This window comes from Echeneis naucrates, chromosome 2, assembly GCF_900963305.1.
Source record: "Echeneis naucrates chromosome 2, fEcheNa1.1, whole genome shotgun sequence".
Classification (NCBI taxonomy): domain Eukaryota; kingdom Metazoa; phylum Chordata; class Actinopteri; order Carangiformes; family Echeneidae; genus Echeneis; species Echeneis naucrates.
The window spans coordinates 3,434,071-3,446,081 of record NC_042512.1 but is presented as its reverse complement, the minus strand read 5'-3'; the positions used below and the strand labels follow the sequence as shown (position 1 = coordinate 3,446,081).

The 12,011-nt window shown below is 42.4% G+C and overlaps 1 protein-coding gene across 1 annotated transcript; it reads left to right on the top strand.

The window, feature by feature from the left end:
• Positions 1-4,711: 4,711 nt before the first annotated feature.
• On the top strand, positions 4,712-11,689 carry LOC115057422 (uncharacterized). The gene is made up of 6 exons (XM_029524535.1): positions 4,712-4,797; positions 8,149-8,322; positions 9,907-9,947; positions 10,692-10,768; positions 11,253-11,308; positions 11,449-11,689. The coding sequence occupies exons 1-6, from the start codon at positions 4,712-4,714 to the stop codon at positions 11,687-11,689; spliced, it is 675 nt and encodes a 224-aa protein (XP_029380395.1).
• The last annotated feature ends 322 nt before the right edge of the window (positions 11,690-12,011 follow it).

The window sequence follows — 12,011 nt, the reverse complement described above, 5'->3', positions numbered from 1 at the left end:
TGTCTTTTCTCCTCAGAGTTCAGTCTGACAAACATCATCACACAGACCTGGACTCCATATTTATGGTGTGTAAATGTTCATCCAGTGACTACAACAGACACCAACAAAGACTTGAGTCAAAGACATTTCTGCTCCTCCTTCTTCATCTACAGTGAATCTTAAAGAAAAGTTTATTTAGTTGTTTTCCAGAAAATTTCAGCTGTGACTTAATAACAAAGACCAAAGTTAATCAGATTCAGTCCTGGACCTCCATGGACTCTGTCTCTACAGGGTTTAAAGATGGAATAATTCATCAGTGAACTAGTTCAGGTGGTCTGATCCATCTTCAGTCACAGTTAATACCCCGAATTTTCACTTCCTAAGTTGATGTGTTGAAGGGCTGTATCAGTTTGGTCTTCATGTGATGATCAGGATCTCTGTGTTGTCAGAATTGTCAGAAGTCAAACTTAGTAAGTTACACCAGTGAAGTTAGTTTAGTGAAGTCAGCAGGTCTGAATCTTTCTGTGTAGCTCTGGAAAGAGACGTGGCAGCAGATGATACAGCAGCAGCTAAAGTTGAACTCTGCTGACTGATGATCTGATTCTTTGATCCATCAGTTTATACTGAGAGTGAACTTTACACAGGATGTTATTGTGTTCCAGCTGCTGGAGGAGAACATCGTCTGTTTTGTGAAGAACGAGCTGAAGAAAATCAAAAACAGTCTGAGTCCAGATTACCCACAATTCATGAAGAATGAGGATGATGAGGTGGATGAAGAGCAGAGGAGGAGCAGAGAGGCATTTCTGAAGATCACAGTGAACTTCCTGAGGAGGATGAAGCGTGAGGAGCTGGCTGACTGTCTGCAGAGCAGTAAGAGGATTTAACATGATGGTTCAATTAGACATTTACTAAAGTCTCAGGAGACGAAGAGAAATGATCATATTCTTATTCCTTAGGAGAATTAACATCAACCTTGTAATTTATTCTTTGATATTATTTGTACTTCACCCATTCAGAGTTTAATGTGCCAATTTGTCGACGTAAACTAAAATCTGGCCTGAAGAAGAAGTTCCAGTGTGTGTTTGAGGGGATCTCTAAAGCAGGAAACCCAACCCTTCTGAATCAGATTTACACAGAGCTCTACATCACAGAGGGAGGGACTGGAGAGGTCAATGAGGAACATGAGGTCAGACAGATTGAAACAGCATCCAGGAAACAGGACAGAGCAGAAACAAGCATCAGACAAGAAGACATCTTTAAACCCCCACCTGGAAGAGACCAACCAATCAGAACAGTGATGACAAAGGGAGTGGCTGGCATTGGGAAAACCGTCTTAACACAGAAGTTCACTCTGGACTGGGCTGAAGACAAAGCCAACCAGGACATAGAGTTCACATTCCCCTTCACCTTCAGAGAGCTGAATGTGCTGAAAGAGAAGAAGTTCAGCTTGGTGGAACTTGTTCATCTCTTCTTCACTGAAACCAAAGAAGCAGGAATCTGCAGCTTTGATCAGTTCCAGGTTGTGTTCATCTTTGATGGTCTGGATGAGTGTCGACTTCCTCTGGACTTCCACAACACTGAGGTCCTGACTGATCCTACAGAGTCCACCTCAGTGGACGTGCTGCTGACAAACCTCATCAGGGGGAAACTGCTTCCCTCTGCTCGCCTCTGGATAACCACACGACCTGCAGCAGCCAATCAGATCCCTCCTCAGTGTGTTGACATGGTGACAGAGGTAAGAGGGTTCAATGACCTGCAGAAGGAGGAGTACTTCAGGAAGAGGTTCAGACATGAGGAGCAGGCCAGCAGGATCATCTCCCACATCAAGACCTCACGAAGCCTCCACATCATGTGCCACATCCCAGTCTTCTGCTGGATCACTGCTACAGTTCTGGAGGAGGTGTTGAAGACCAGAGAGGGAGGAGAGCTGCCCAAGACCCTGACTGAGATGTACATCCACTTCCTGGTGGTTCAGTCCAAAGTGAAGAAGGTCAAGTACGACGGAGGAGCTGAGTCAGATCCTCACTGGAGTCCAGAGACCAGGAAGATGATTGAGTCTCTGGGAAAAGTGGCTTTTGAACAGCTGCAGAAAGGAAACCTGATCTTCTATGAATCAGACCTGACAGAGTGTGGCATCGATATCAGAGCAGCATCAGTTTACTCAGGAGTGTTGACACAGATCTTCAAAGAGGAGACAGGGCTGTACCAGGACAAGGTCTTCTGCTTCGTCCATCTGAGTGTTCAGGAGTTTCTGGCTGCTCTTCATGTCCATCTGACCTTCATCAACTCTGGAGTCAGTCTGATGGCAGAAAAACAAACAAGAACTCTAAGGTTTAAATTCATAGGGACTGGATCTAAACCAACATGTCTCTACCAGAGTGCTGTGGATAAGGCCTTACAGAGTTCACATGGACACCTGGACTTGTTCCTCCGGTTCCTTCTGGGTCTTTCACTGCAGACCAACCAAACTCTCCTACGAGGCCTGGTGACACAGACAGGAAGTAGCTCAGAGACCAATCAGAAAACAGTCCAGTACATCAAGAAGAAGATCAGTGAGGATCTGTCTCCAGAGAAAAGTATCAACCTGTTTCACTGTCTGAATGAACTGAATGATGGTTCTCTGGTGGAGGAGATCCAACAGTCCCTGAGATCAGGACGTCTCTCCACAGATAAACTGTCTCCTGCTCAATGGTCAGCTCTGGTCTTCATCTTACTGTCATCAGAAAAAGATCTGGACGTGTTTGACCTGAAGAAATACTCTGCTTCAGAGGAGGCTCTTCTGAGGCTGCTGCCAGTGGTCAAAGCCTCCAACAAAGTTCTGTATGTGCAAATAAATCCAACAAGATCAACTAAATCTTTTTATTTGCTCAAACCAAGAACACATTTTTGAAATCATTTTCTCTTGTTTTTCTGATTCCTCTTCAGACTGAGTGGCTGTAACCTCTCAGACAGAAGCTGTGAAGCTCTGTCCTCAGTCCTCAGCTCCCAGTCCTCTAGTCTGAGAGATCTGGACCTGAGTAACAACAACCTGCAGGATTCAGGAGTGAAGCTGCTGTCTGCTGGACTGGAGAGTCCACACTGTGAGCTGGAAACTCTCAGGTGAGAATTCATGTTTGTTTCAAGAATTTTTATATATTTCTTATGTTTTAATTAAATCAAGTAAAATAAACTGAAGAGGTTTGTTTAATTTGGAGATTGTCATCAGCTTACAAAGCTTCATGCGCCATAATGAATCACTGATTTGATTCACCTGGAAAACACACTAAATGAAACAAATTAAACACACACATGTTGCTGAGCCAACAGGTGCATGCTGGGTCATGCTTGCGTCCTCATGGTGAATCCTCCAGTGGTGAATTCCATGTTCACTGAGGAAAATTTACTTTTAGGGAGGTGGACACAACATTTCTGCTGCTTTTGGCATCTGTCACAGTTGTGATGATGAAGTTCTCATTTAGGAAAACATTTAAGGGGTTCAAAGACATCAGAGGTTGAGTGGACTGCTGACATGATGCTCTGTGGATGAATGAACCTGGTTGAACACAGAGTAGAATCAATGCTTCACTATACTGTGTTTGTGCAACTGTGTCTTTACTTTAATCTGTGTTTGTGGATCAACTGTTGTGTTGCTCTACTCTCTGTTTTAATCATCCTCATCCTCAAGCAAATTTACCTCTCTAATAATGAAACAGGAGAAAAAGTTTATTGAAAACAAATACCTACCCTACAGCTACTAGGACTGCTCGTTTAATATAACAATGAAAATAAAACTACATATGTGGTAATAGGGTGTTGTGCCTTGGATTATGTATAGCGCTGCCTCTTATTAATCTCAGTCTGGAAGGGGTGTTATCTACTGTGGATTGACTGGGACTGGCTCAGGTCAAGTGGCCGTGGCTGCCACGCAACTTTGGATGTTGAGCCTGAGTGCCGTGCAGCCAAACTTGTCCTGACACTCAGCGGTCTCTACTATGAGTCGAGACTTAGCCTTCGTTAACAAGTGTTCAAGTCCAGAATCCTGAACAAACAAAAGGGAACAAAAACTTTTGTAGTAGCATGATCCAGAGCTGGGAGCAGGAAGAAAGAGACGCCCCACTACAGGAAAACTCCCCATTAAAAGAGAAGAACATGCCAATCACACATATACACCTGGAACAGGAAATGGGACACACACGCAGAATGGATGCCACCCTGTGAACAAGGAGGGCAAAAAACATTGGGGTTGTGCTACAACCCAGGTTTTACGAGTGAATTTATAAACTTTATAAACTTCTACCACCACCCAAATCACGTCACAGACAGGTGATATGCTCCTGTGCTATGATGCACCTGAGTCTGCCCCCGTGTCTGTTACTCCCTGAGCACCTGCCGTCGTCATCCACAGTAGTGTATTCAGCCCTCCCAGAGCGCCAGCAAGGCTGAAATAGTAAAAACTCTCATTCTTCACTCTTTCACCTGGGTTGTAACACAACCCCAACGTTTTACTTCATTTCAAACTTAGTTCTTAACAATGCATACTACCAACCTTGATGGCCAAGAAAAGCACACAGCTATGTGCAACCCTTCTGACCCAAGGAGGAATTAACATAGGAAACCCTGGCGCACTCACAATGAGTTATCCCTTTATATAGACTACGATGGTATGATAAGCCAAAACGTATCACTGGCTGCGGACAAAACAACGTGCGCAAAGGATGCTTCTTCCACATCAAGACTATAATATCTCTCGAACATGTTTGGAGTTGACCATGAAGCAGCCACACCCATGTCCTCCACAGACACCCCGTGCAAAAGCACCCATGAAGTAGAAACACCCGGGTAGAATGACCCCTCAGGCCCTCCGGAGGGTCCTTCCCTTCAGAGAAATAGACTATAGTTATGGCTTCCACTATCCAACGAGACAGACGCTCTCTGGATAGCGTCCTACACCGAGCCTGTGACCCATAACAAACAAATAGTTGGTCAGAACGGCGCAGTGTGCGAGTCCTCTCCAAATATGTTGAGAGGGTACAGACTGGGCACAGTCTATGCAAGCACTCTTCTTCTGCTAAAGAAAAGGGAGGAGGGCAGAATGCTAATAGCCTCAATATTCTTCCACTGATAAACGGGATTAGGGCCGGCGCCCATCTGCTGAAAAGGTTATGCATGGTCACAGTACTGACAAGGCAATCAAATCACTGACTTTCTTCGCTGTAGACAGGGCTAATAATGATAACATTTCCGGGATATGTACTTCCACTCGGCTGTGTTGACAGGCTCAAATTGTGACGCCGAAAGCCCTTCCAGCACCGTCAACAAATCCCACCTGGGAAAAACACATCTTACAGGCAGCTGCAAACGCGAGCGCCTTTCATAAACCAGGACACTAATGTGTGGCACCCCACTGATTTTCCATCAATGTCAACATGGCAGGCAAAAATTGCCGCCAAGTAGACCTTTAAGGAGGAGGGGGACAAGCCTTTGTCTTGCAAGCTCTGAAAGAAACACAAAACAACACTTATACAGCAGGAAATTGGGTCCTCCCTATATGCCGCACAACTGGAACATAAAGACTTGCCATTTATACACATACAGAGAACGGGTGTCCCTGAGAGAGCTGAGCTGACTCCCCTTTGAGCCAGAGTCGTGGTGGACATTTATACTGATCAGTGTAGGACAGCATTACAGTTGTTACAGTTGTGGTGACTGTGACCTGCAGACAGGTTTATATTTATGAGGGAAAATCCTCTTCAGGTTTTTAACATTTAAACTGTTAAATGTTTGAAAGTAACTTTTGAAAACTTATTTTCAATCATTTAAAATTGACATTTGAATTTATATTCACCATTCTGACAGTTTGAGTCAGTTCAGGTTCTTTTAAGTGTTTTTTCATTTTCTCATTAAATTAAATCACTGTTTGTATTTGGCTCCCTGTTGGCTCAGCTGTTTGACTTTAATTTTCTAAAATTCTACTTTCTAAACCTTCACATCTGAAAAGATGACGAAACATTGAATGCTTTCAAGCAGGAACTTTGTCTCCTAAAGTCACATCTTTTATTCTTTACTCAGGTTGAAGAGTTGCGGTTTGTCAGAGATCAGCTGTTCTTCTCTGGGCTCAGCTCTGAAGTCCAACCCCTCCCATCTCAGAGAACTGGACCTGAGTCACAACAATGACCTGCAGGATTCAGGACTGAAGGATCTGTGTGGTTTTCTGGAGAGTCCAGTTTGTGGACTGGAGACTCTGAGGTCTGTTCAATTATTGTTTTAGATTATTTATGTTTAATCCAGTTATTATCTTAATAACAAAGTCAAATATATTACCTATTTTAAATAGTTGTTTAATGTTTATAATAACAGTTGTAATAACAATAAAGGTTGTCATTCTTTTCCAAAAGTTGAATTTTCTTGTTTAATATATTAATAAGGAAAAGTCAGGAACCAAACAGTTGGTTTCACATGTTTGATCTCCAGGCAGAATCCAAGGGAGACCTTGGTCCTATCTCAGGACGGGATCTTTAAAGTCTTGGTCTTTGTATTGGGACAACGTCTGATTCGGACCAGCAACATGTGAGATGTTAAAGTGGGTGATGAGTTTGAAAAGGTGGAGAAGTTCTGGAACAAGACATTTCTGACTGATTATCAGTCATCTGATCTCTATGATTTCTTCTTTTTTCCAGGGTGAGATGCTGTTGGTTGTCAGAGATCAGCTGTTCTTCTCTGGCCTCAGCTCTGAAGTCCAACCCCTCCCATCTCAGAGAACTGGACCTGAGAGGAAACCTCCTGCAGGATCCAGATGTGAAGGAGCTGCGTGATCTTGTGGAGAGTCCAGACTGTAGACTGGAGACTCTGAGGTCAGTCCACTGTGGTAGATCTTTAATCCACCGCTGAATCTAATGTCCTAATAAATGTCTTCAGACTTGGAGGGTGTGGAGCTGAGGACCAGAGTCAGTTGTGTTGTTGAGACTCCAGCCCTCATGGGGCTTTCAGACATGTGTGCTCTGAAAGCTAATATTTCCAAAAGATTGGAGCTCCACCACAGGTTTCCCTGCACTGAGCACAGTTCATGTGCAGCACAGTGATAGTTGTGTTTCTTTGTGGTGTGGTCATACTCAGTCAGTGTGTTACTGCAGTAGATGGAGTTCAGAGCAGCGGTACAGAAGCTGAGTGATGAGCTGCTGTGGACGGAGTCAACATCAAAAAGCTCTTCTACACACTTTGAAAACAAACAGTCCCACACATGTTGAAATGTTCTTCATTTAGAAGATTTTACAGCTTCATCTTCACGTCAAAGCAGAACTTTCCTTTGCTGCCACATATTTATGAAGCAGCCATCTGCTGTATTCCTACACACAAGTATGTCCTGTATTCCACTGCAGCCGCAGGTCAGCTGAGGGAATCACTTTGTTTTAGAGTGAGGAGCTGCTGAACTTCAGCCTCCAGTGGCTGAAATGACAATTACATTAAAGAAACACTTCAAACATCCAGACAGAATGTGGTGGAACTTTGTTTTTAAGTCTTCTGAACATTTCTGACTGATTATCAATGATTTTATCTGCATCTTTTCTTCCTAATTCAGATTTGACAACTCCAGTTTGTCAGAGATCAGCTGTTCTTCTCTGGTCTCAGCTCTGAAGTCCAACCCCTCCCATCTCAGAGAACTGGACCTGAGTCTGAACGACCTGCAGGATTCAGGACTGAAGGATCTGTGTGGTTTTCTGAAGAGTCCTCACTGTAGACTGGAGACTCTGAGGTCAGACTCATGTTTTATTTCTGCACTCAGATTAATATGATGTTACAGTTGTGGTGACTCTGACCTGCAGACAGGTTTATATTTGAGGGAAAATCCTCTTCAGGTTTTTAACATTTAAACTGTTAGATAGTTTGAAAGTAACTTTTGAAAACTGAATTTCAATCATTTGAACATGACATTTGAATTTCACACAATTTATATTCACAATATTGACAGTTTGAGTCAATTCAGGTTCTTTCAAGTGTTTGATTTTCTCATTAAATCTTGTCACTGTTGGTCTTTGACTGTTGTGAAGCTGCTTCCTGTTGGTTCAGCTGTTTGACTTTCATTTTCTAAACTTCTACTTTCTAAACCTTCAGCTCTGAACAGGTGATGAAACATTGAACACTTTCAAGCAGGAACTTTGTCTCCTAAAGTCACATCTTTTATTCTTCACTCAGGTTGATTTATTGCTGGCTCTCAGAGATCAGCTGGTCTTCTTTGGTCTCAGCTCTGAAGTCCAACCCCTCCCATCTCAGAAAACTGGACCTGAGTTGGAACAACCTGCAGGATTCAGGACTGAAGGATCTGTGTGGTTTTCTGAAGAGTCCTCACTGCAGACTGGAGACTCTGAGGTCAGACTCATGTTTTATTTCTGCTCTCAGATTAATATGATGTTACAGTTGTGGTGACTCTGACCTGCAGACATCAGGCTGATATTATACTGATCCACACTGAGGATCTTCATGCTGACGTCTGTTTTCCTCTTCTCTGGTTTAGTCCAGTCAGTGTGGCAGAGAAATGTTGAACTAAAGATTTAAAACTTGAAGAAAAGAAGAAAAGTCCTTCAGTGTTTCAATGACCGGAAAAATTTTTCCACACTGACATGAACAAATACATATTCAGTGTTTTTGTTTGTTTGTTTGTTTGTTTGTTTTTTGTTTTTTTTTCCCAACACAACTATTAATTCATCTGACTGAAGCAGACTAACAGAGAGATTCAGACCAAACTCAGCATGTTTGTTAAAAGGGGTAATGCTGAATGAAGTTCCAGATGTTGTGACCCATGTGTTGACTTTTCTGCAGAATTCAGTCTAACATGTTTGTTGTCTTTGAAAACTTGAGGATGTTTAGTAGACTCTCTAATGAACATGAGTTTGTACAGATGGAGCCACAGGTGGAGCTGGTAGAGTTTAAGAGGTGAAGTCACTACGTCTTTATGGAAGCAGCAGCGTGTTATTATTATAATGAGAGCTGTTTGTATTTGATTGTTGTGAAGCTGCTTCCTGTTGGTTCAGCTGTTTGACTTTCATTTTCTAAACTTCTACTTTCTAAACCTTCAGCTCTGAACAGATGATGAAACATTGAACACTTTCAAGCAGGAACTTTGTCTCCTAAAGTCACACCTTTTATTCTTTACTCAGGTTGAAGAGCTGCGGTTTGTCAGAGATCAGCTGTTCTTCTCTGGTCTCAGCTCTGAAGTCCAACTCCTCTCGTCTCAGAGAAGTGGACCTGAGTCAGAACAATCTGCAGGATTCAGGACTGAAGGATCTGTGTGGTTTTCTGGAGAGTCCTCACTGTAGACTGGAGACTCTGAGGTCAGACTCATGTTTTATTTCTGCTCTCAGATTAATATGATGTTACAGTTGTGGTGACTCTGACCTGCAGACATCAGGCTGATATTATACTGATCCTCACTGAGGATCTTCATGCTAACGTCTGTTTTATTCTGTTCTGATTTGGTCAGGTCTGGTTAAAAAAAAATCCTTCATTGTTTCAATGAAAGCAAATATTTAGTAAGCCAATCAGACATTAGTAATCAGGAACCAGCCCAGTACAGCAACAAACAAAAATACTGTTCCAGGGAGCTGACTGGCTCAGATGCAGCTTATTAAACTGTTTTGATACCACCACCCCGGTTTCCATCGGTTCTCAAATTTTAGTTACCAGAATGTTAATAATAATTAGTAATACTAAAGTGAACCGCAGGGCACCATCCTATTGTGAGAAAAGAGACAACTCACCCTTGATACTATTCAGTCTGATCAGGCTCTCTGGAAACAGTTTTTCTGTTTTTATTATTGATACAGGATCAGTTTATATTTATCTGCTGAGTCTGATGTCGGATCATCACCATCTGTTTTTCATAATCAATCTATGAGAGAACCTGAGCATGTTCCACTCACTGTCTCACTGTTGTGGTTGTTTTTGTCTCTACAGGCTCGACAACAGACTGATTAAAGCTTCCACAAAGAAAACCTGTGAGTCCTGAACCTCTGAGTCCTGCTCACCAAACTGACTGTGCTCTCTTCATCAATATCTTTATGTGTTGTATTTTGGTTCACCCTATTTCAACAACAGACTTTTGTGGAAAAGGATCCTTAAAGTGGCTCTGGATCCTTAAAGTCTGAACATGTTTGGACCACATGGCCACCTGATCACATCATCATATTTAAGTTTAATACTGTCAGCTTGTGAACAGTACTTTCAATATGAGTAATAATATAATCCTACGTGTTGCTTGATCATTTTATATATTTAAGTTGTTTACATTAAAGGTTTCAAATTTCTAGGAAAATTACAAAACCATATGATTTCAGATTATTTATTTTAATGTGTGGAGGTTTTTAATTTCATGTAATGTATAACAGATGAACATGGTTCCTTTCAGTAAACATTGATTATTGTATTCAGGTTATTTTTGGATCATTTGGTTCGATGGAGTTATTTGCTCATCCACACAGAGCTAATCCCAGATTTTAATTTCACTTTCTGCAGCACAGCAGCTGTTTATCAGTCAGTCTATAAATACAACAGGTGGCTGCAGCTGGTAACTTTCAGATTGGTACACAGCCAATAGAAAACCAGGATCATCTGAGAGAAACGTGATGACAGGAGGTTTTGAGCTGCTCCTGCGGGACTCTACAGTTTCTCCATCATCAGATCTGAGTCAGAGGATGTGAACACTGATTTCTGCTATCTGCTGTGTCTTCTCCTCCCATCAGGTGATTCTGATGTCAAACAGAGTCCAATAACAGCAGAGACAAAGATGGATGTGTCAGAGGACAAAAACCTGGACAAGGTGAGAGGTCAAATATCTGTCCTGATGCTCCAGACCGATTTCGAGGCTCGGCACATGGCAGGAAATGGAGAACAAATATTCAACCAATATCTCCTGTAGCTGGCAATGATTTAATCTCTTTGAGCAGAGAAAGAGGAAAGGACAGAAACTGAAACTATTGTTTACATTTTTTTATATTGAGTGATAGAAAAGGAGTTTCTGAGTTAGATCACAATAAGACAGACACACATAAAAGTTTCAGTCCAGTTTGTTCCCTTAATCCGTCATCTGGAGCTCTTTAAAATCTGGACAAACATCATTTTGAGGTCACGATGAATCAGCTGATTGATCAGCAGTCTGGCTTTCAGATGAACAGTTAGATTTCTGTCTGATCAGTTCTACCGTCTGATTTCCAACATGGCTGCTGCTTCTGTGCTTCAGTTCAGATTGACCTGTGTGTTGGTTATTTCCAGTCAAACTGATGATGTTTCTTTCTGGACCACAGTCTCCACAGAGCTTCACACCTGAACTGAAAACTGAATCTACCAAAGTGTCATACAGGTAATTCAGCTGATGTCATCTCTGCAGTGTTGGTGGTCTCATGGATGGTTCCTCCTCTTCCCCTTCATGCTCAGTGTGCTCCTCTTAGACAGTTATATGGTGTTTGTGTGTCGGCTCATTCTACCTTCTGTGTCCTGCAGGTTCAGGTGTCCTGGTCCAGGTATGTTCCAGTGTTCTTTAACTGGACTGGTGTTTGTTGTTGATCAGGAGGCGGAGCTCCTCTACAACACTGTCCAGTGGGATGAAAGCCTCCTCCAATCAGCTGGCAAGATGGCTGCTGGGCCGCTGTTCAATATCCACTGTGCTGAGGACGCTGTCTGTGAGCTCCACCTCCCACACTGTGAGACAGAAGATGGTGAGATAAAGATTAGTGCTTTTTAGAGAGATGATTAAAAGCCCACAGTCCTGTTATCTGTTCTAACAGCCCTGCTGTGATGACACACTTCCCATTCAGACTTTGTCAGAGTTAGTTTTATTTTGAACTTCAATCTCAGCCTGACAATGTTACAGTCACAGTCCACTGACTCAACATACCTCACTAAGGCACTCTGAAGAGTTTAATAGTTAATAAAGCAATGAAAGTTTTACTTTGATATGCTGGAAAAGAAAGACTTTCCTGACATATAGATCAAAGGATGAGATATTTCTATTGCAAGTTGATGTTGTCAGATGTGTGATATCACTCAGATGGTTCATCAAGAAT

What these genes read in the sequence shown, in the direction of transcription:
- LOC115057422 (XM_029524535.1), top strand. Translation starts at nt 4,712, where the DNA reads ATGTTTGGAGTTGACCATGAAGCAGCCACACCCATGTCCTCCACAGAC. An exon ending in CATGAAGTAGAAACACCCGG is followed by an intron (nt 4,798 to 8,148) that starts GTAGAATGACCC and finishes TTCTTCACTCAG; the next exon opens with GTTGATTTATTGCTGGCTCT. An exon ending in AGCTTCCACAAAGAAAACCT is followed by an intron (nt 9,948 to 10,691) that starts GTGAGTCCTGAA and finishes TCCTCCCATCAG; the next exon opens with GTGATTCTGATGTCAAACAG.